This window comes from Aquarana catesbeiana, linkage group LG03, assembly GCF_042186555.1.
Source record: "Aquarana catesbeiana isolate 2022-GZ linkage group LG03, ASM4218655v1, whole genome shotgun sequence".
NCBI lineage: Eukaryota > Metazoa > Chordata > Amphibia > Anura > Ranidae > Aquarana > Aquarana catesbeiana.
This window is the reverse complement of record NC_133326.1, coordinates 127,809,335-127,835,072: the sequence shown is the minus strand read 5'-3', so window position 1 is coordinate 127,835,072 and position 25,738 is coordinate 127,809,335. Positions and strand designations below refer to the sequence as shown.

At 40.2% G+C, this 25,738-nt stretch overlaps 1 protein-coding gene across 6 annotated transcripts in view; it reads right to left on the bottom strand.

Moving 5' to 3' along the window:
• Positions 1 to 25,738, bottom strand: part of SCAPER (S-phase cyclin A associated protein in the ER) — a 500,548-nt gene that overhangs the window by 23,880 nt on the left and 450,930 nt on the right. For all 6 annotated transcript variants that reach the window (XM_073619203.1, XM_073619204.1, XM_073619198.1 and 3 more), the window contains one exon: positions 24,371 to 24,520. In XM_073619203.1, coding sequence (XP_073475304.1) covers positions 24,371 to 24,520 — 150 coding nt within the window. The remainder of the gene's footprint in view (positions 1 to 24,370; positions 24,521 to 25,738) is intronic.

Sequence of the window (25,738 nt, the reverse complement as noted above, 5' to 3'; positions counted from 1 at the left end):
TTAGGTACATCTGTTCAATTGCTTGGTAGCACAAATTGCTAATCAGTCGATCATGGCAGCAACTCAATGCACTTAGGCATCTAGATGTGGTGAAAACGACTTGCTGAAGAAGAAAGAGGATTTAAAGCGGAGTTACGCTTGAAAAAAAAAATTAAAATTCAGCAGCTACAAATACTGTAGCTGCTGACTTTTAAAATGAGGACACTTACCTGTCCAGGGTGCCCGCGATGTCCTCACACGAAACCGACCCGTCCCTCGGCTCCGGGTGGAGGCATCGGCATCTTCAGTAAATGAAACAGGAAGTGAAGCCTTGCGGCTTCACAGCCTGGTTCCCTACTGCGCATGCGCGAGTCGGGCTGCGCGTTCTGAGTGGTCCCTGCTGTCTTCTGGGACTTGTGTGTCTCCCAGAAGACAGCGGGGGGGCGGAAGAGGGCTGGACATGGCGTAAATCCCTGAGGAAACTGCAGTGATCTTTCGCCAGAAGTGGGAGCAAATACCTGGATTAGACAGGTATCTGCTCCCCCCTGAAAGGTGCCAAATGTGACACCGGAGGGAGAGAGGAACCGGATCAGCGGAAGTTTCATTTCTGTGTGGCACTCCACTTTAAGTGACTTTGAACATGGCGTGGTTGTTGGTGCTGGATGGGCTGGTCTGAAAATTTCAAAAAACTGCTGATTTATTGGGATTTGGTCAGAAAAAGAGAAAATATCCAGTGAACAACAGTTGTGTGGATGAAAATGCCTTGTTGATGACGTCAGAGGAAAATGAGCAGACTGGTATGAGATGTTAGAAAGGCAACAGTAACTCAAATAACCACTTGTTACATCCAAGGTATGCAGAATATCATCTCTGAATGCACAACACATCGAACCTTGGAGTAGATGGGCTACAACAGCAGAAGACCACTCCTGTCAGCTAAGAACAGGAAACCGAGGCTACAATTCTCACAGGCTCACCAAAATTTGACAACAGAAGATTGGAAAAACGTTGCCTGGTCTGATGAGTCTCGATTTCAGCTGCGACATTCAAATGGTAGGGTCAGAACATCATTTAAACGCCACGGCCTACCTGAGCATTGTTGCTGATCATGTCCATCCCTTTATGACTACAATGTACCCATCTTCTGATGGCTACTTCCAGCAGGATAATGCACCATGTCACAAAGCTCAAATCATCTCACCACTGGTCTCTTGAACATGACAATGAGGTCACTGTACTTCAATGGCCTCCACAGTCACCAGATCTCAATCCAATAGAGCACCTTTGGGATGTGGTGGAATGGGAGAGTCGGATCATGGATGTGTAGCGGACAAATCTGCAGTAACTGTGTGACGGTATCATATCAATATAGACCAAAATCTCTGATGAATGCTTCCAACACCTTGATGAATCTATGCCACGAAGAATTAAGGCATTTCTGAAGGAAAAAGGGGGTCCAACCCGATACTAGCAAGGTGTACCTAATAAAGTGGCTGGTGAGTGTATGTAAGAAGGTACATACAACTACTGCCAAGGGCATGCGAAAATAGCTACTGAAATAAGTACAAATGTGATATGACACCACTCAAGCAAGCTCTTTAATAATTCAAAAACAGACTATCATCATGAAGCCATAACAGAATTAAACCTTGCTTGTTATTTTTTATTAAATACACTTTAGGATTTCCTAATAAAAATGTCACTTGAACACTAGTGTACCATACCATAATATTCAATAATATATATGTCCCTGATCATATTTGGATGTCAGCGCATTTACATACCAAGAGCATCAATTGCTTTTTTTCTGTTCTGTGTACTTTTTATTTTCTGAGTTAAATCTATACCTGTATTATAATGATGGTGTTAATGAAGATTACAGTTTTGTCATGTCTGAAGGCAGTAAGTCTTTCTGAAGCTATTGTAAAAGGCAAATGTATCAATTTTTCACTGAGCAGTTGACTATTGGGCCTAACACAGCACACATGCCAGAAGACTGGATACAGATCCAGCCAAGCAGACTGGAGAAAGATTGAAGAACTGTTAGACTGGCATTATTAACAAGACAAATGAGCTCAGTCCAGACCAGATCAGCTGTCAGAACTGGAGTTACCCTGAAAGCACTTAATAACCAACAAGGACTTTATGAACTCATGTTCTTTCCCTTCTTACACCAAATCACTGCAAAAGTTGGTTAACACTGGTGTGAGGGTGTGCATAGATTTCAGAGGTCTCCTCAGGCACACAATCATAGGTGTGCGCAGCCTATTGCATTAGGGTGTGCACCCTTAAGCTCAGACACACATGTGTGTGCGGGTGTCTACATATATATGACCCCGTCACATTGATCTCCCTGCCGGCACGGTAAAAGAGAAGACCATAAACACTTCTCTTATGGCAGAGCCGGTAAGAGGGAGATCTTTCCCTGTTACTACTGCTACACAGAGCGATAACACTAATGTGCACTGGGTGATTAGGGTGTGCCTGGGAACACCCGGCACACCCTGTGCGCACGCCTATGCACACAATTGTGTGGCTTGCTACTAAACCCAAATGCTTAACATGGCGGAGAGAAAGGGGAAGGGGTATTTATTCCAGGTCAAGGACTGAGAAAGAACTGAAGCAACCAGATCAATATAACACCCAGGGAACTAGTATTTGCAGGAGAGGTCAGCAATAACAGCCCCATATCTCCTTAATAATGTTCCATTTAGGGAAAAGTTTTAACTAGGCGACTTGTGATGAGTTGTGATAAATTATGGATCTAGTTTTAGACAACTTTAACATTTCTAGTGATAACAGGGACAATGATCAGGAATACTAGTAATCAAAGCCATACACTTGCTACTCCTAGATCAACAGTTTATTTGGTGGTGGGGATCATCAAATATGAGACACTCATTTATTTTTTAGTCTAGGGCACAAGACTGTCTAGGCAGTGTGTTGGCAGAGTGGCATAACCTGGTGTTTTATGACTCATGAACACATTTAAAAAATATTTCTAATTTTCAATAGATTTTTAATAAACTTTTATAAATAAACTTCAACAAAGTTATGGAGATTTGTGTAAAGTTATATATTCAACATTCAACTGACCTACAATAAATAAAGCTAATTGACAGACAGTGCCATAGGTGGTGGGTTGTGAAATGGAGGAGGGAACTTCCCCAAACCAACTTTTGAAGATCCAGTGTTTCAGGCGGTCTAGTAGGTATCCATCTGCTAAAGTTATGTGAATGGAAACATTAATATGTAAAAGGAGAAAGACATAGTGGTTCTTTGGTTGATGCATCATAAAGAGGCAAAATAAAGATAGATGAAGATGGGGAGACTCAGGAGGGTAAAGCGAGAACGAGGAGGGGGGATATAATAGGACCCTATGGATCAGTAAAGCCAGGATAGAAGCCTTATAGAGAAGTAAAGCTTTCATGTGGAAGTGAGGCACGAACATGTTGAATCCATGGAGTCCACAGTAGTAAGAATGCAGAAGAAGTCTATGCATTGCCTAACTTCCACTAATTATGTGAATTGCAAATGCATCTGATCGCGTCTCCAATGACATCACACTCTCCAAAACATAAATAAGAATTTGAGGGGAGGAGATGTTGCAATTTAGATAGCACCACGTACCATCGAGTAACGACGATTGATGGTGAACAAAGATTTTTCAAGAAGAAATTACACTTATAGCACACTATTCACTAGTTAAGCATTGGATACAACTGAGGCAGCAGACAGTCCCTTCATGTCCCCAATTTGCCCCAGTCCCTCTAATACGATCATTAAATAACAGAATTAAAGCATTGAAGAAATAACTGTCCAAGTGATAGATTCCACGAGCTGCATGCCCCAAAGGCAATCAAATATATTTTTGATTAAATGCACTCACTCTCAGATGAACAAGTCTTTAACAGATTTGCCTATTCATAAGCATGAAACAAATGTTCAATAGCTCAGCCAACAGATATTTGCATAAAATAACACAAGCAGATGTGTTCATCACAGAAATTCCTTATCCCGTCTATGAAATATTGGAGCAGATATTTAGGTGTGAGAGTTGCATGCTCCCCATACATACATATATACATACTACTCTGCCAGGTAATTAGTCATTGTATGAGAGCCTCTGCTATAAAAAAAAAAAACGTATAACACATATCTTTACAGTATAGAGCAGCACACTGCAGCCAACTCTCACACACTTCATTTTAATTATACCTTATTTTTTCCCTAAACATGTCAGGAAGGACTACTCTACACACATGAACGCTTCATAAATATAAATAAAACATGTTGAAAGCACCTGAGCTGGAAACATAATATTGGTTATGTGATGCCACAGGTTCCAGATCACTTCTTCCTCCTGGCATGTAACAAAGGCCAGGTAATAAGGATTAAATTGTTAACACCTTTGGGCAACTCTGCACGCCATACACAGCTACAGCAGCAGGTAATTGAGGGAGACAAGAGCTTATGATGTGATCCATTACATCTTAGCACTGAAGGGAGTTAACTGCTGGAAGTCCAGAGCTGACATATTCCCACTATTATTAATAAAACAAGACATACACCCATCCATTTAAACATGGGTTCAATGAACAAGAAGTAAATGTGTGACAAATGAAATTTAAGCTTTAGTTGGCTGAAACACAATCCCACCGTTCTTATGATATAAGTAGGCCTGCTGCATGGAAGCCACACATCCCATGTAATTTCTCCATGATCAGTATAATATTTGAAAAACTTAAAAAATAAAAATAAAAAACATCTTTCTGTTTAGTGGGGTACACACTATGATAAAATTGGAAGAAAAATTCCATACAAGGCATGATCATTTGATTTTCATATAGTGTGTACACAACTTTCAACATCAGATTCAGACTTTCCAAATGAAAATTTCCGATGGGACAAACTCCAAACTGCCTTCTCTCGTACATGAACAGAACTAACGATTTTCGTTTAATCTGTATGCTTCTTGTACAAGAAGAATCGAATGCGAAAGACTGACCATGATCAGAAACAATAAACAGCAACAAAAAAAAAAGCCTTTGTTGTTTGAGAATTTTTGCACAATTAATAACCATCCTCAGTTTCCTAACCCTAATTTTCATACAATTAATAACCATCCTCAGTTTCCTAACCCTAATTTTCATACAATTAATAACCATCCTCAGTTTCCTAACCCTAATTTTCATACAATTAATAACCATCCTTAGTTTCAACCTGCTGTGAAAAACGGACGATCGTTTGTCTGATGTTCCTATAGTATGTACTGGGCTTTAATCTAGTTATAGACATTTTTGGATGAAATGGCATTTTTCAAACATGATTTAGACACACTGCTCCAGATTATTAAAAGGAAATCTCATTTACACTATAGTGGACCTTTATGTGGGCAAAAGCTTTTGACACAAATATTATACAGCATCACACTAATGTACAAGGCTAACAGCGGTTGTGGGTGATAGAATCAAATTTTCATAACATCAGCATTGTAATAGTAATATAAGCAAAAGTTATTTTTGAAAATTTAATGTAAGATTACCTTATTTGAAGTTGTGAGCTCTGCCTGTCTCATGGCCATCTCTTTCCACAACTTCCTGTATTCCCTGCATGCTTTGCAAATTCTCCTCAGCTGTTTACGTTCAATTTCTAGGGACTACATATCCCATGGTACCTTGCTGCCTGCAGGCAGTGATTCCTATACTGAATCTGAAACTCCTCCTCCCAGCACCTCTGTAGTTCAGAAGGCAGGCTCTGTGAAATGTGGGACACAGCCGTGACTACTCACAGGGCATAGTGAATTAATGTCACAAAATTCAAGTAAAAAAGTGTGTGGCGATCTTCCAGGAATAAGTTTAAAAACTACCTTAACCTTACAAGCACTGTAAGAAAAAAATAACTACTCGTGATATTTTATAAAAGTTGTTTTAAAACCAATAGCATGGTTTAAGTGAGCACAGCAGCACTGAAGCTATGTATAAATGGCAACATAAAAACAAGTGCAAAGACACACAGAAACCAATTAGATTTGTTTTTACATTTTTTGCTGAGCACCGAGAACTGAACTAGTGGACAAGTGTGATTTTTGTGTGTCACTTGTTGCACAGATCCTGACTAGCTTGTTACTAAACATAACTCACAGGGGGTCTGAGTTGTCTTAAATCCTACAAGAGACAGAAGTAGGGCTAAGAGTTGATGTCAGTGTAATTATGCACATCATTAGCTGCCGTCCTGAGATGTTAAGGATTTAACTTGAGGTTCTGTATGGCACATTCCTAACTAAGTGCAGCATTCAAATAACCTTCCTGATATGCCTCTGGTTGTAGTAAATCCCACTCTTCAGTCCTTAATCCCAGCACAAAGCTCTTTCTGAAAAGTTTTTGACGGTTAATGAGTCAAAAAAGCAGTGTTTCAAAATTTCCCACCATTCTGCTGGCAGAAAATAGGTAAAGAAGAGAGGTGTGGGCAGCTGGTAGATGGAGTAACTATGCTAGATGTATAAATAGACACTATAACACAGGATCAGTAAATTGATAGAAAGCAATGGAAGTAAAAATATACAGGAGCAACTTGGATTGTGGTCTTTCAATTTATGCTTAACATTTACGGCTGCTACACAATTAATTTTGTAACTGAATATCACTTAAAACCTACGTCTGCAGTCATAGTAATATTAAAAAATTATAAAAAATATAATTTTTTTTAATAGTAATGGTGGCCATCAGCTATTTTTTAGCGGAACTGCGAAATTACGGCGGACAAATCTGACACCAAGTGAAACTTTTTGGGGACCAGTGACACCAATAAAGTGATCAGTGCTAAAAAACACTGTACTAATGACACTGGCAGGGAAGGGGTTAACATCAGAGGTGATCAAAGGGTTAAATGTGTTCCCTGGGAGTGCTTGCTAAATGTGTGTGTGTGTGTGTGGAGGGGGTGCTTTGACCTGGGGAAGACAGAGATCTGTGTTTCTGCTTAGCAGAAACACAAGATCTCCATCCTTTACAGAACGGCGATCTGCCTTGTTTACATAGGTAGACCGCTGTTCTGTCTGCCTTGGGAACGGTCGGTGGGTCCCGGTGAACACCGGGTCAACCAGACCCACTGATTGGCTCCCACTGTGATCGGACAAGCGCCCCAGACCTGGCAATCAAAATCGCGTACAGGTACATGATTTTTGCACTGAAGGGCCGCCCTGCTGCAGTAAATGTACTTGGGGTGGTCCAGGAGTGGTTAAAGAAAACTTGTACTGAGAGAAATACAAAGTCAGCCATTGCCACCTTCTGTAAATGCTAGCCGTCAGGTGGTACTTCCCATATTTTAGAGTCCTAGACCTAAGAATTATGTTATATTATACTGTGCGGGAACAGCAATCAGCATAAAAACATGCAGTTCCTAAAACAAATAAATAAACTCTACATAAGGAGCTTGAAATTTAATGCAAAGAAGACCTTCAGTGCTGGCTATACATCCTTGCTCTTTAGACATGTGGTGCTCAGTATGTTCCACCACCAGGAGAACGTAAAGAGTAACTTCACACTTTTTGAGAAAAAACATTCCCCTCTGGGTGATCTATGTACATTGCAAGGATCATAACAACCTTTGTTGCAGATTCCTACCTTTTGCTATTCTGAAGTAATCCCTGTATGTACCTCTGAGCCTCAGTGATGAGTGGGTCTAATGGGAGTGGTTTCAAAATTATCTATAAGGTGTGCAGCTGCAGGGCACTAAAGAGGAAATCTGCTGGGCCTGCATCCCTTTAGACGTGTTCCTAATGGGAGTGTCTCACCAAAATGACATTTTTGTTGCAGGGGATGCCTGAAATCTGACTTGTATCTTAGGCAGACTTCTGGAAAAATTGGTGAGCAAATTGGTGAGCAAATCATACAAGCAGGAAATTATGTTTCTGGGGGTGGTCAGTACACACTCTGTGTACAGAACAACTCCAGGTAGCCATATTGCAATGCATTCTCAGAAAATTACAGTGGCTGCAGATTGAAAAGGAAAGGTGATTTTTAATAACATTCAATTACAATATGATTTGTGTCGCAATTGTATACGCTATATTATTTTTTCTTTATTTGCTATTTTTTTCCCCCACAAAAGTGGAGTTACCCTTTAAAGTGATTGTAAAGCTTTGATTATGTAAAAAAGAACAAACATATCATACGTACCTCCACTGTGCAGCTCGTTTTGCACAGAGTGGCCCTGAACCTCGTCTTCTGGGGTCCCTCGGTGGCTCTCGCAGCTCTTCCCCGCATCAGATAACCCCCTAGGAGAAGCACTCTCCGGGGGGGTTACCTTGCGGGCGTGCTCCCAAGTCCAGCATTCGGCGTCCATAGCCGCCGAATGTATGACTCGGCCCTGCCCCCCGCGTCATTGGATTTGATTGACAGCAGCGGGAGCCAATGGCTGCGCTGCTATCAATCTATCCAATCAAGAGCTGAGAACCCCGGGCAGAGGGATAGCGCGTCCCTGCCGGGTGAAGTTCCAGGGCTCAGGTAAGTAAAACGGGGGGCTGGTCACTGCCAAATGTTTTTTTACCTTAACGTATAGGATGCATTAAGGTGAAAAAACGCAAGGGTTTACAACCCCTTTAAACAAGAACGCCATGTTGTACAGATACATAGATGGAGGCTAAATTTCAACAACTTTGGGATTAAGCCCTGCCCTATATATAAGCCATGCGCACTACATGTCCAATGAGAGTACCTTTGTGGCCAATAGTATGCCGAGAGTGGTGCTTGACTTGTTTAGCACAGATGTCCTAGGAGTTCTTAGTAACAAAGTAAAACTGGGATCAAAGGGGCACACAGCAAAGGCTTTTCTGGTAATAAAGATAAATATAGTAACGTATTGTGAAAGATGGTATTTTTGAGGCACAACTATTAAAAAAAAAATACAATATTCAATTAAGTATAAAAAGATACTACTATACCATACGATATTCCATAAAATAGATCCACGAGACAATCTTTTTCACCAGTTTCACCAAAACAAGTGTAAAAGTGATATACATAAATGCTGGTCTTTTGTGGTCCAATGCGTTTCATGGAATAAACTTCTTCAGGAAGCTACTAAATATAGTAATGCAAAGCCCAGGACTAAACTCTGTGTATATCAACCATGTCACTTAGTGAAAACACAGGTTTCACTACAGTTCCCATCTGTTGGCCCCTCTAATGCATTTTATCCAGATTGGGCTTAATATTAAAGATCTACAATGAAGCCCAAACTGGAATAAAACGTGTTAGAAGGATTGGCCAATGGGAGGAGACTGAAGCTAAAGCCTGTGTCATGGCTGATATACACAGAGTGCGGTCCTGGGCTTTAAATTACTATATTTAGTAGCTTCCTGAAGAAGTGTATTCCATGAAACGCATCGGACCACAAAAGACCAGCATTTATGTATATCACTTTTACACTTGTTTTGGTGAAACTAGTGAAAAAGATTGTCTCATGGATCTATTTTATGGAATATTGTATGGTATATAAGTATGTTTTTATACTAATGGATGGACGGAGCGAGATGTACTCCTAAAGGAACTGGTACCTGGAGTGGAGGGAGAGCCAACAGGATGCCATGCAGGAAGCTTTGAGCAGCGTTAATTTTTATTTAATGTGCTATATAGTGTTTGCTCCTATGAAGGTAGGTTTTGCACCATAAAATCACTGTGTGGACAGTTCTGAAGTAGGTTAAGTACATCTTGCCTTTATTGGGATGGTGCCAGAGTTCCCATGCTTTTTATTGTGCTGCTGAGTAGGAATGCAGCTTCTTGTCAGTTGATTCTATACTATACAAACTTTATTTAATGCTCCAATGTTTGTAAGCAAAGCCATTCAGAAGAAAAGGACCCTGCTGGGGATTAGGGTTAGCTGCCCAACAAGTATCCTAAATTTGGAACCAATATCTTCAAGTTTCAGTAGATTACACTTTTATAAATAAAAACAACCCTCACTTTATATACTGTACATAAAATAAAAGGAATATATTGCATATATTATCGGAGTGTCACCTCACTGGAGGTTAACCAATTTATTTCAAATGGCGAGTAAGGATCACCTTTAGAATAATCTGCAGTCTGAGCTCAAGGCTCTACATCACATCTATTTCTGACAGATTATTTAGAAAAGGGTTGAAAAAAATGACTCTTGACATTTCTGCACCCTCTCTAAAGTGGTGCCTGTGAATTCTCTGCCTGAATATAAACAATCCAGTGTGTTCCATCAATTCAGTGTCCCTGCTGAGGCTCTGAACACGGAGGTCACAATGTTTGGCTTTTTATCAGTGGAGCAAGTTCCACATTTCTAAAACAATCATTTATACAGATACAGAAGGAAGACTTTTGAGTTTTCACGGACTAATATAAATCTAGCCCTCAAAGTAATTGAGTGTGTTTCCTATGTCTAAACAATAAAAGCTTTCTAAATATAAAACATTTCTTTATCTGGGTAAGAAGAGCATGAGAATTCTAGGCAATACCTGCAATGTGTAATATGTAATTAACATATGTAATTTACAGAAGAAGATTTCATCAAGCGTTGACTGTTTTAACACTGCTGTGCTTCCTTTTCAGTAAAAAAGCCACCCCCTATGTACATATATGCGCAACAGCATTAAACAAGCTATATGTTAACACAAAATGTATTTTTAAATATTACTTTCATAGTTGTTTGAAACCTTTCTTAATGATTTTTGCTACAATTCTCTGCACAGCATAAAGCATATCATATACGAGTTTTGTGAAAATTTGGCAAATATTTCTTTCATGTTCAAAAAAAATTGTTTTATCGAAATAAAAACAGCAGGAGCACATTACAAGATCCCTCTATGCCACAGGTATGATTTAAGGGTAATTAGTTATTGTTTTTTGTGGTATACACTTTAAACAGCCAGACGATATCCAAGACTGTTAAGGGCCTGCATGCTAAATAAAGGCTTTCTCTGATAACTTTTCTCAAAAACGATCATTTGCAGAGAATGAAGTTACAACATGCTGTTAAAGGATAAATAAACTGGCATTTTGGGGTGCCATTAACAATGAAAGCCACCAAAACACGCATTCTGGAACCGTGGGCAGAATTGAGCAATTCTGCGATGCTTTGATATGAAGAGGACCTAAAATATTGTTTTATGAAACTTTCCCTACCAATTTTGTGTCCCTCACACGCTGAACTGATCTATGATCTGACTCCTGATGCAACCCCCAATGTTACAGAAATCTGTAGGGTTCTAATGCACATGCGCAAGCAGTAGAATTGTACAGCTAGAGCTAATCTGACAGAAAGAATCTGGGCAGGGTACCTGAACTATGGAGAGTGGGATCAATCAGTTCAATTCAAAAAGGGCATGGAAAGCTTTCGGAGAACCTTTTCACAAGTTTCCTTACCCTTTACAGCAGAACTGTAGGTTAATTTGTTGCCATGTAGTATGAAAAATATAAAGTAGTTTTTACTGCAATACTTACCTCCAATCCAGGGTTGCCTCCAACCCAGTAATTCCTTTTAGCCACTAGATGTCCTCAGTCTACCTGGATGAACTTCCTGTAAAACTAGGCTGTCTTAGACCCAACCCCTGGGGGTATGTTATCACACCAGCCTGGACTCACAGGAGAATGCTGCAGAGAGTGGTGACATAACCTGACTAATCTGACCTTGTTCCTCAGGCAAGTTACAGTGCAGCTGTCTTGGTGAGCCGGGGCAATGATAGCTGATGCAAGCCACTTGTATGATGTTGCCTGATTGAACTTTTGCTGGATGGTCACACAGGTAAAAGGTCCAGCAATTAAGGCAAAACGAATTTGTTCTGAGCAATGATCAGAGGACGAGTTTCCTCCAGGGCCCAGATCCCCTGCACCAAGAGAATATCAATGACTCCACCCCAGCCAAAGAGAATAACATCCCCTGGGAGACTTTCCAAACCAGGGGAGGAAAGATTACCTTGACTTCAGAGCTAGGCTTGTTATCCAACACGTCAGGGCAAACGTGGCCAGAATGTTGAGTTGCAGTGGTCTGGAATGAAATTGAGCATATATCACCACCACCAAAATAAAGAAAAAAAAGATAAATAAATTGGGCATACACTACTGCCTGGATGAGGCCTCAATTAAGCCCAGAACCCTCATGCAGAAGCAGAGGGTAGGCCAAGTTTTGGTCACTGTGTCTGAACCTGGGAATGAAAAACCACAAGCTTCTAGTGGTGGAGGAACACTTTGGACTGGGCTGTATTCAAGATTAAGTCCAGGTACACCAAGTGATGAGATGGTTCCAGCACTGACATTTGGAGACCTAGGATCTAGTCTTTTTATTCTCTGGGCAGTCCAGTGGACATTGGTTGATAGAGGCTGAGTTCCCAGAGAGTCAAGTCATCCAGATAACAAACTATGGGGATGCCCTAAGAACAAAGAACAGGGGCTAGAACCATGGTGAAGACTCAAGGTATAGTGGTCAAGCCAAAAGAAAGGACATGAAGTTGGAAATGTTGTTTGTGCACAGCAAAACAGTGTTGATACGCTGGCAAGATGGAGATACGCAAATAATCATGATTGATGACTACTGAGGCACAGAAATCTCCGAGATTATGGGAAGTAATGACCAATATGGCAGATTTCATGTGGAATTTGTGCACCGGTAGAAAGGTATTGAGAACCTTTAGGTTTAAAATGGGGCATATGTTACCCTTGGGGACCTTGATCAGGTTCAAATAGAACCCCTGAAATCTTTGCTTTAATGGCACATATGCCCATCTGAGAGTGAAGCTACTCTACAGCCACAAGAAAGTCCACTCACTGTAGCAGTGATGTCGACAAGTTTGACAAAAAAGTGGGGTGGGGGCATAAATTTAAATTCTAGTTTGCAGCCCTTGAACGTCAGATACCGGACTCAGGTGTCTGGAATCTCCTGGGACCAGGTTTGCCTTAAAGGCCAGCAGACTTCCTCCCATTTGAGTAAGTGAGGGTGTCCCTTCATTGGGAGGAGGACTTGGTTGCAGATTTGCGGGCTCAGGGCTTGTGGTGGAACCCTTAAGCCCCGGGCTTAAGCCTTTTGGCTGCTGGACCGTCGATCCTTAGGTCTCTTGCCTACAAGCCGACGATCCCTAAGCCCCTGGGTCCATTGACACTTAAGCCTCTCACCTTTAGAACCATCGACCATTAAGCCTGTGGGTCTGTCGACCCCTCAACCTCTTGACTGCCGGCCAATGACACTTAAGCCCACTGACCTTTGAGCCTCTCTTGCTGATTTATTTTTCCAAGCCAAGCTGGCCAGCAACACTCCCTGGGAACCAGGTTTTGCCTTTGACTAAGAGGCGAGTAAGGGACTAAAGGACCTCCTCTTAAGCTCAGAGGAAAGGGTTGCCCATCTTTTTCTGGAGCAAAACATTTCTCTTTTTATATAAGTATCGAAACATGCATCAAAGAGGTACTCCCATGGCATACAGGTAAGGCACCTCTTGCAATGAAGTTTGGCAGAGTAATAAAGGGTCTTCATGTGAATAGACAGGAGCCCAAGCCTGGATTTGAGGCAAAGGAGATCACTTAGTCTTTCTATTAAGTAAAGAATACTATGGGAAAGAACTTGACTATAAGAGGACAGAAACACGTTCCTTTTCCTGAAAACACTAGCAAAAACTGAGGCATGCTTGGAGTGGGAGTGGTTATCCAGTGTTGGCCTATAGTTTTTTTGTTGCCTGTTTCCATTGCTCCTCTAGGTGGTAATATAACCCGAAGATTAAAGACTCCTGTGTCCCTTAATGGATGAGAAACAGAAATGCATGCTTGATTTAAAAGGAACAACTTGTGCGTGAGCAGACATTTTCATCACAATACTTAGTGAGGCAGGATATCCCTGGAAAAGTAATTGTTCCAGGGGTGTCAGAATGAATTGTAAATCCCTACGGATGAAGGACTAATGACACATCATATTTACTATGAATAGAAGCAAGGGACACAGGAATAACTGTATTGAGCTACAACATATGGTCACAGGTATCAATGACACACTGGCCCACAGAGAATAAAGAAACAGGAAACTGAAAAATCTATCAGCTATCCTCAGAGGGATTATAAAACAAATCATTTAAGCACAAGTGCATTATTATTAAATCTATCATTTATAAAACAACAACGTATTTCAAGCCTCTGTACATGAGCATGTAAACTTATAACACAGGAGTCGAGCTGCACGATTTTGGCTAAAATGAGAATCACAATTTTTTTGCTCAGAATAAAGATCACAATTCTCTCACAGCATAACATCATCTTTCACATAATACAAAAAAATTGGGCTAACTTTACTGTTTAGTTTTTTTAATTAATTAAGGTGTATTTTTTTTTTAAATATTGCGTTTGAAAGACCACTGTGCAAATACAATGTGACATAAAATATTGCAACAACCACCATTTTATTCTCTAGGGTCTCTGCTAGAAAAATACATATAATGTTTGGGGGTTCTGAGAAATTTTCTAGCAATAAATATTGATTTTAACATGTAAGCAGCAAGTGCCAGAAAAAGGTTTAGTCTTTAAGTGGTTAAACTTCCCTCATCTACAGGCAGAAGTTTATTCCTTTGATCTAAGAAGAAATGTTACTTTGTTTATACTTATCCCCCATGTTGTGATAAAACTTGGCAGGGTGACTGGATTTTTTTCTTTTTTTTTCTTTTAGCTGTGAGAGCTCTCTGCACTTGTTAGAAAGAATTGTGAAATGCTGTTTTGAAGATCGGGAAGGGAAAAGAATCGCGATTTCGATTATTAACGATTAATTGTGCAGCTCTACACAGGGGTAGACACATCTCTCACAAGGCATATAATCTAAAATTATAACACTTCATATTCATCGCTGCTGGTAAACAGACGTTTAGGAGCAGTTGGGCATTTTTTTTCAGCTGCCCCTGAACTCTCCTCTATGTTATCTTATCAGTACATGTACACAGGGTCGCTTATAGTAGTTTCTAGGCAGTTGAGTTTAGAAGCATTTTTTGGAAAGCAAAAAAATGCGTTCAAGATGTGCAGAAGCATTTGAAACGACAAACGCCTGTAACAACTTGTAAACGCGGTACCTCACGTTTAGCCGCGTTTCTTTAACAGGTATTTTTTATTTTTGACAATTTGAAAATTAATAAAACGCTTTTAAATGCAAACGCGGCATGTAAATGTGGCTAAACGGACGTGGCTAAACGGACATTTTTAGACGTCAGTTACTATCTGTCAAGTTAAAACATTCAGGAGAGGTTTTAAAATGTCCTGCATACATTAAGCCTAAAGCCTCGTACACATGATTGACATGCAGACAAAACCTCAGACTTTTGTCCGAAGGCGTGTGCCTGGATTTTATCTTGCATACAAACGGCAAGGAATTGTCGGCCAACAAACACGAACGTACTGACGTACTACGTAGTTTTTCAGCTCTTTAGCGCCACCCTTTGGGCTCCTTCTGCTAATTTCGTGTTAGTAGAAGTTTGGTGAGTGTTGATTTGCACTTTTCAGTTCATTTCTGAATGGCCATTCGTCAACCAGACATGTTCCAGAATCGGAGGAGATAACGTGTTATTTATTATTGGCCTTGGAGTTATTCCTTTGACCCAAGTCCAGTCTAGGAACAGGAGGAGTAGAAGTTCTTGGACCAAAAATTGGTTGCTTTATTAATCGTAGCCAATTATGTCAAATGGCTTTGCTGCGGGAGCTCCAGGGGAATAATCCGGATGATTTTCGGAATTATCTCCAGGTGACGGACCCCTGCTTTCACCAAGTCTTGGCATTGTTGACCCCTTATATTAAGAAGCAGGACACATGCATGAGGCTTTCATTTAATTTTTTGGTTGAATAATAATGATTTGATTTGGTATATTTTCTATATTTTTGGATGCATAGAATGCACTTTTTGGTTACGTTCTATTGGCAGATAGCATGTCTAATTTTATTTGTTTTCTTTTTTTAATGCACAATAAAAAAATTGTGGAGAATAATACTTGGCTATGTGTTTTACTTCAAATGACAGTTTGGGAGTAGGAAGTTACATTTAAAAAAAACACAATGTAAAATTAACAAGGGACACCAACATAGTTGTATCTTTGATCTTAAAAACTACGGGATAATGGTGTTGTGGTAACTTGCCCAAATAAAAAAAAAGCATAATAATATTATTCTTGATATCACTAGAAAAAAAAAGCCTTTGAAAATTTGTTTGCAATAACTCCATCAGTATCACCAGCAAAGCAGCTTCATTAGTATGCCATTAAAGAAGAAGAGAATGTGCGCTGCATTTCGAGATAATTTGCCACGTCACAAATGTTAATTCTCCATTATGAACGCTAGTTTACAAGACCGACCGCTTCTCGCTCGTCCTTGCTTCCGAACATGCGTGTTTGTGTACACACGCTCGAAAAATCCGCCAACACACATTTGTATGCGGAAAATGTTAAAACCTGCTATCCAACATTTGTCCATGGAAAATCCAACAATTGTCCGATGGAGCATACAAACGGCCGGATTTTCCATCAACAGCCTGTTATCACACAATTCCCGTCAGAAAATCCGATCGTGTGTTTACGAGGTTTAAGAAAGAAAAAGAAGGTGGAACTATTGTGTAACATATTGGTGAATTTGCTACAAACTAACATGATAGGGAAAAGAATTAATAATAAAAAAATGTGATAATGTTTCCTAATAGATTGTGTTTACTCTGTCTATAATATAAAGTCCCAAACCCATGTACAGAAAACATGTATGAATACGAGGTCAATTTGGCAAAAGGTATGTCATACCAAGTTGTGCCTGAGAGCATTAAAAACCACATTTCGTTTTTGCATAAAAATAACACTTTAAGTTAATTAAGTTAAAACATCAATGTGTAGCTTTTGTATAATATTTATGTCATGTATTAGTGCAAGTTCTTAAAATAAATTGCGGAAAATTAAAATGTAGATTAATATGCCAGTTTCTACATCATCACAAATTAGGTCATTTTTTTTCAACTCAATTAACTTAAATTACAGCATTTAATGAATTAATTAAAAATGTAAATGAAACACTTTTTAGTTAAGTTAATTAGCTTAATTAAAGATTGTCCAAATACAGTGAAAACATATGCATATGCTTAATTTATACTGTGACAGAATTTGTCCTTACAAAGTGATTCCTCTAATGTAAGTGGTACCGATTCTCTATGGAGGAAAACTATAATAGATTGCAAGATTACAAATTGCTTGCCAGACACACAGTAAACAGATCTTCACACTGATGCAAAGCAGGTCATGGTGGCCTCGGGTGACTAATGAGCAAAAAGGTGCTATAGGTATTACAATGTGCTCGACAGGCTGTTGCTCCTGGTAGCTTGTGAAAAAAATGAAACCTAATAATGCTTGTTTATTCATGAAAATCCCTCAGATAATCAGGATTATGATACTTGTGGATCAAGACTTAAGTTTTCAAGCCTAAAGCTGGCCTACACATTAGACTTCGTGCATTAATGCCACTTTTAAGGGTGTTTGACCTTTTTTTTCTGTCTCTAAAGGCCCCCCATGTTAGCCTATGTGGCCATGCACACATAGGTGTTTACAGGCATTTAGAAGCAGAAATAAAAAACACCACTTGTGCAAGGGCCATAAAAAATGAATGAAATGAATGAATGCCCAAACGCCTAAACGTGTTTGCAAAACACAGCTTTGGGTGCATTTTTAACGCTGCTTTTCTTCTGCCAGGAGAAAAGGCATTCAGAAGAGCTGGACAAATGCCCACAATGAATGAGGACTTAGATGTTTGGGCATAATCAAATTGTTTAACCCTTTCACTGCCAGGTCCGTACGCCATACGGACTTACAGAACTGCCTGCAGGTGGCCAGGTCCGTATGGCGTACGGATCTCATTTCTCCCTCTCCTATCAGGTCATGGTCACTTCAATGACCATAAACTTATAGCAGAATTGTTCAGCAGACTCGGCTGAATAATTCTATAACTCTGATCAGAGGATTATAATCCGGTGATCAGTTACTAACCTAAAATGTGACCGCACCCCCCACCCATGCTGCCTCTTCCCTGTTCCCAGCCTCCCTTCCACCTAAAATTGCTCCTCCACTCTCCTTTTCTATCCCCTTCATCCCCCTTCTTCCCCCCAGCACTGATTACCTCCCCCCCCAAACTGGATCCCCTGCAGCTACCATCATAAGCCGGCATCCTTCCTTTCCTGCCGGCTTCAGGTGCTGCATGGGGCCTAGAGGGGATCAAGATGTGTCTCCCCACCAGTCAGATCACCCCCCCGTACTGCCCCCACACCACCGATCCATGTCTGCTCAGAGCAGCATCCCTCTTTCCCCTCCCGCACCCTGCAGCTGCTGGGCACACTAAGCTCCAGCGTACTGTCATGCTGAGAGCACAGGGGGAGCAGTGTGGATGAGGGTGAATTTGGGGCTTGGTAATCACTTCAGATCGCTCCTATATGTCCCACTGACAGCTGACCATAGTAAACCGCGAGTGTTACTATGTGTCAGACTGTCAGTTTATGAATGAATGATGAGTCTCTATACAGACTCCTTATTTATTTATGCAAAGTGCTGCAGAGAAAAGGACTATCTTCAGTCCCTTTCTCTGTCTCAAAAAAAACAGATATGGGGTCTGTTTAGACCTTTGATATCTCACCAAAGACCTCCCAAAAAAACATAGTAAGACCCAGTGGCGGCCTTCCCAGGTCCGCCTGCACACAGTGACGGCCCCCCTGCCCACACTCACCCCTTCACAGATTCCTCGGCTTCTCCTCCCGGCCAACCCGATCCGTCTCCTGTCCTGATTGGCTGGGAGGAGAAGCCGGAAGACAATAGCGAATATTAATTCGCTATTGTCACAAGTGGATGGGCAAGCCCAACCTTTTTCAAGCCAATTAGAGCCTCAGGCTCTAAACATGTGGCTTGAAAAAAAAAAAAAAACCTCATACAAACGTATGAGTCCAGCGTCCTGCAGGGGGGGCGGCATCCTTGCGCCCCTAATGGATCAGCCGCTCCTGGTAAGACCCCTTTCACATGGAGCGAACTCTGTCAAGCAAATCCGCCTGCTCAGCAGGGGAACCCCGCTGAGCAAGCAGATGACAGGTCCGCGTCCGCTCTTCTGATGCAGAGCGGACACGGACGCAGCCCACTGTTCTCTATGGGGCGGTTGGATGGAAACGGACCACCTGTCCATTTCCATCGGATACCATCCGATCCAAAATGCTAGATGGATGGGGAATGGGATCCTCATCCATTTAGCGAACCAGATCAGATCAGATGCAGGCGGGTGTAAATGGACATATGTCCATTTACATCAGCCTCTCCATAGAGAACCATGGGTGGTCCGATTGGGCCCGCCTGAAAAACGGACAGGCACACCCAATCAGTCTGCTTGTGTGAAAGGGGCCTAAGGTCTTGTTCACACAGGGCATACACAGAGTACCTTTACAGGGATGCACAAGTGTTCCCTGCATCTCTGTGCAGGCAGTCCCATTGATGTAATTTGGGATGAAACAACTGCACAAACAGAGCCATTGCTCTGAATTTAAAATCCATGTAGCATGCATGTCCCTGAGCTCACACTGTCTGCGTTCAGGGTCATGTACCCACACCGATGTCAGATTGGGAACAGCAGTTATGCCTGTATAGCCGTTGCATCCCAATTGACATCAATGGGACTTAATGCGTGAGGGTAAACATGGCCCTCCATGGGTGTGCACTTTAGTATGCCACATGTGAATGATGCTTTAGTAGTAATTTAGCAGGAATTTTGTAAGATACGTTGTGTTTATGTGCACTATTAATGATTTTAGTGTATTTTTAGTGAAAATAGCGATATGATGAACATTTGCACAATTATTACGATGTCCAAAAAATCAGTAGCACTTTTTTTTATTCTACAGGTCATGTGCTTTCAGAAAATGTCTAGTTTGAGGGGTCTTTTCAAATTCTGAAAGCTGTAAATGAAAAATGGTAACCTCCGGATTTGTAAATTGTTTTTATTTACAGTTTTACGTACCTTAAGTTTTCATCATTTCACAAAAAGGTGCGCAATTTAAAATGTACAAATATTTGCTATTTATTAACTCAATGCAGTTTTAAGTTTTATACTTACTAGGAATTTAGCAGGCATTTTGTACATTTTGCCATGTATGAATCCGCTATTAATGATTTTAGTGTATTTTTAGCAAAAATATTGTTTTGATAAACATTTGCTCAAATATCGCGGTGCCTTAAAATTCAGTAGCACCTTCTTTTTATTCTACTGGCCATATGCTTTCAGAAAATGTATGGTTTGGGGGTCTTTTACAAATTCTGAAAGCTGTAAGTGAAATAGCTAAACCTCCAGATTTTTTTGCGTACATTCGATTTTCACTATTTCTCAAAAAGGCGCAATTTAAAATGTACAAATATTTGTTATCTATTAACTCAATACAGGTTAAGCTTTTATATTTTGTAGGAAATGAGCAGGAATTTTGTAAAATTTGCTGTGTTTGTATCTGCATATAAAGATTTTGGTGTATTTTTAGCGAAAATATTGCTTTGGTAAACATTTTTTCGCAAATATTGTGGGGCCCTAAAAATCAGTAGCACCTTCTTTTTATACTACTGGTCTTATGCTTTCAGAAAATATATGGTTTGGGGGGGGGGGGGGGTCATTAACAAACTCTGAAAGCTGTAAAGGAACAATTAAAAACCTTCAGAATTTTAGAGAAATTTGGTCATTTATTTTACGTTCGATTTTGACCATTTTGCAAAAAGGCGTAATTTAAAAATGACAAATCTTTGTTATTTATTAACTCAATACAGGTTAAGCTTTTATATTTGGAAGGAATTATGTAAAACGTGCTGTCTTTTTATCTGCTAATAATGATTTTAGTGTATTTTTAACGAAAATAGTTTTGATAAATTTACGCAAATATCATTGTGCCCTAATGGTTTGGGGGTCTTCAACAAACTCTGAAAGCTGCAAGGGAAAAAAAAAAAGCAAGGAAATGGTCTGGCCACCTTAGTGTAAAAATGGAGCACAGGGACTGGCAGTGAAAGGGTTAAATGTGATTTTCCCTTACACAATCATAACATTACTATGCATGCTTAGATTGCTGATGGAAATGGAGGGTGGATGGCCAAAGATCCCTGGTATTGAACTAATTACAGGGAAAAGGGTAGTGGTCATCCCCCCAAAAAAAGTCATACTAATTATTTAAAAGAAGATATGATTACATTGTACATGGTAACATCAATATTTTCTGTAAGTAACTTCTATAATGATTAAGGAACATTGCCCCATAGTTCAGCCAAGAAAATCTCCAATCACGTGGTATTCACTTAAGCTTACAGTAAATAAGAGGCATGCAGGATTAAAGAAAGAAAGACAGTGGATTTAAAATTTGCCAGCTTTTCATATGTAACATGTAGCTATAGGAGGGTACAAAATGTATATATGCCATGGAAATTGGTAAGAGGTCCAAAGGAATCTGCTGAAAACGTATGTTCAGGGCTTTGACTTTTTTCTTGAAAAATGAAGGTCAGGTTCCATTCACACTTAGGCAATTCGAATCGTGGGTGGAATCGCTGTAATTCTGCCAGCGACTCCAAACTGCAGCAAAACGCGGGACACGTTTGCGATTCCGTTACTTTTTAATGGCACCCAATCACGGTGCAATTTTGCCACCATTGTCATGCGATAAATCGCGCTGCAATCATGGCAAATCGCAACATGCAACGCTGTTGACCAAAAGAAGCTCCTGCTTCTTTGTGGGCGATAAGCTTCGTGCGTTGCAGTTTTCCTGCGATTTATCAATTTATGTGACTGGGGTGCCATTAAGAAGTAATTGCATCACAAACGTGTCCCACGTTTTGAATCGAGGGCAGAATCTCTGCAGTTCCACCCGCGATTCAAAACGCTTAGGTGTGAATGGAGCCTTACAGTAAAGTCAAATTTAAGTGCAGTCAGGTGAAGACCCTTTGACTGACCTTAACCACTTGCTTACTGGGCACCTAAACCCCCCTCCTGCCCAGACCAATTTTCAGCTTTTAGCGCTGTCACTCTTTGATCGACAAATGCGCGGTCATACAACACTGTACCCAAATAACATTTTTATCTTTTTTTCCCCCACAAGTAGAGCTTTCTTTTGGTGGTATTTGATCACCTCTGGGTTTTCTTATTTTTTGTTAAAAAAAATAAACAAGACCGAAAAAAAAAAAAAAAAAACTGTGTTATATTTTGTTAATAAATTTTGCAAACAGGTAATTTTTTTCCTTCATTGATGTACGTTGATGAGGCTGCACTGATGGGCACCGATAGGCTGCATTAATGGGCACTGATAAGGTGACACTGATGGGCACTAATAGGCGGCACTGATGAGGTGGCACTGGTGGGCACTGATGGGCGGCACTGAAGGGCATTGATAGGTGGCACTGAAGGGCACTAATAGGTGGAACTGATAGCTGTGTCTGAACATTTTAATTGGGTTCTGCACTTCCATGTGAATGGCAATGCAAAACTCGCTTGAAGCTGGTCAAATGCAGGTCAGAAGGAGGTTAACTGCACCTGTCAATTAATTCTGAATGCTCTCAAAAGTGTCTCAAACTGATGCCATCGACATATCCAAGCTCATCGACACAGGCCCTGACATTTTGGGATAGCCTTCCACTTTTTTTCCATGGTTAACACACCATCTGTTAATCTGAAAACTATGATCCTATGTTTGAGACCAGGCTGTCTATAAAGACTGTTGTATTTAAACAATAAATGAAAACAGAAAAGAATTACAAGTTTAGTGATAAAAAAAATATTGAAAACCAATAAGCATATTTACTGAATGTGACACTTACTGTAGGTGAATTCATTACTGCATTTTAAAACACACAAAAATATACAATACCTACAGTGAATGTTTTGTGAATGTTACATTCACTGCTTTATTATTTTCCGCTAACAAATAATAAATAACGAGACTGAGTCCCATATGGTCATAATCTCTGCATAGGAAATTGTGTTTTTGTTTTGCATATAAATAAAAAAAAAAAAGCTTGTTGGCCAGTTGCATGGTCACTATTGTTATTGCCTATAGGGTATGTTGGATGGTGCATTTCTGAACAATTCTCACTGCCCATAGCAACCAGTGTTGCTATGGGCAGAATGAAGAGGTAAACATATAACTGTTGGTCACCACATGTCTAATGCAGAGTTACATAACATGGAACCTCTTTGCAGGACTGCAATAATAAAATAAATCAGCCCCAGAAACCTAATTCACAAAATGCATACTGTATATCTCTACAGCATCTTCGGTTACCATCCCCTTTGTGAAGAACAGTTCTTCCTTATGAATGAGGCCCACTAAACAATTCCTTTTGAGCACAACTTGATGATGGGACACTTCCTAAACACAGGTATACTGTTCTATGAACATTTGCTATTCAAACATTATGTTAACGTAAAAGTGTCCAGCCAAAATTTTATTTTAGATAGAGCAGGAAAGGGTTAGAACCACCTGTCAGGTTGTTACTGCTATCTGGGGCCTTGTAAAGAGAGATTTCCCCACATGTCTGGCCTGACAACATTTTATCAGATAGGAAGTGTACCACAGCAACACAATACCAAACAGAAACCCATTTTAGTAGAGTAGGGGAAGGCCTGAACATTAATCAGATTGTTATTTGTCTGTATCCCTGACTTCCAGCCTGGTAAAACCAATGTCCATGGCACAGAAAGTGAGAGGACAGTCTTTCAAGATAGTAGTAAAAAAAATTCTTCCCCACACTAACAAAAAAAAATAAATTGTCTGGATGTACCTTTTAAAGCAGTGTTAAACCCAAAAGCAAACATTTACTATATTGCAGCTTACCAATCCCTAGATGTGATGGCTGCATTTGTTTTCTTTTTTAGGCTTTCTTTCTTCTATTTTCATCTGGTGATCCAGCCAGTAAGTCTGTTGTTTTTCAAAAGAACAAGCTCTCTCTGAATGTATTAGTTACAGAGATGAGACAAACCATTTAAAGCTAATAGGGGTACTTAAAATGATCATCATTTTTTTCTTTGTGTAAAACTCTTATGCCAAAGGGAAAAAAAACTGTTTGCTGTAACTGCTTATAAACTATTAACTGGAGTTTGCCTTCAGTTTGTTAGTGTATTTATATCTGCTAGTGCATCTAACACCCCCTAGAATGAAAATGCTGCTGTGCAAAGGTGCCCCTGTGTTTATACATCCAGCGTGGGAGCATTCCAATACAGGAGGTGTGTTACTGGCCAGATCAGAATGAGAAAAAGCCAAAGAGAAGAAAAGTGCTGCAGCCCCCACATGTAATCATTGGTAAGCTGCAATATACTGCATTTTTGTTTTTTTATTGCTTTAACTCTTTTTTCAACCCCAATAAAAATCCTGTGTTACATCATTAGTAAGTCACCTGATTGTCCAGATTATTCACTGTGAAGTATCCAACACACACGATGATTTCATGAAGAAGTTCCTCACATGTGTACTGAGTGCAGAACCAAATCAGGGAGCTGATGACATGCCGGAAGGCAAGAGAAAGACCCTCTGCTCCTACAACAGACTGGCACAGAAATCAAGGGAAAAAGTTAACACCTTTTATTGTGCATCAAGACTTTCAAATTATTCAACAAATTTTATAAATTTCCTGCTAAATGAGAAATTAAGAGGGTAGCCCCACAACTAATTTTCATAACACTTTCTAAACTTCCAGGATCTACCGATGCTTTGCAATGCATTAACACAAAGCTCGTTGACAATCGTCACTTTGTGCATTAATGTGTGTTATGTTAGAGCAGCCTATTCATTTGAATGTGGACTTCCTAATGCGCTAAAACTTACCAAGGTGCATGTACTTCTTTTAAAGGCGGTACATGACAAGGCATGGTATTACGTTACCGCATGCTGTGATGCACTAAAACGCTTCTGCATTGGGGTTCCATTACAAATGAATGAGACCACAAATGACGCAAGCGTCCCTGCATTGCAAAGTTGTGAACTCAGCCTAACCTCTTCAGGTCTGTCCTATTGCAGTTTTACTGCTACAGGGTGGCACATGTGAGCCAGATCACGTCTGTATATAATATCTGGCTCTTCCGGGTAGGGGCTCGCTCCTGCTGTAACCACACACAGCGGGAGCCCAGCAGCAGGTACCGCGGACTCGATGTCTGCCAGTACCCGCCGATGATACAGCAGAGAGACAGAACGGTAGTCTGCCTATGTAAACAACGCAGATTGCTGTTCTGTCAGTAGGGAAGGCATATATCCTGTGTTCCTGCAAAGCAGGGACATGGATCTATGCCTTTCCCTATTAAAAGCACCTCCCACAGTTTAGAGAAACACAGGCTAGGCACACATTTAACCCTTTGATCGCCCTTGATGTTAACCCTTCCCAGCCAGTACAGTACAGTGACAGTGCGTATTAGTGTCACTGGTCCCCAAAAAGTGTCAAAAGTGTCAGTTAGTCTCCAAATTATCTGCCACGATATTGCAATCCTGCCATAAGTAGCTGATCACCGCCATTACTAGTAAACAAATAAATAAAAACATCCCATAGTTTGTAGATGCTATAACTTTTGTGCAAATGTAGTCAATATACGCCTTTTTGGGTTTTTTTTTTTTTACCAAAAATATGTAGCAGAATACATAATGGCCTAAATTTATGAAGAAGTTTTATTTTTTTATTTTTATTATTGGATATGTTTTATAGCAGAATTAAAATATATATATATATTAGAAGGCCAGTATGCTGGCCTGAGTTTATGGGAGGGGCCCGGAGGGT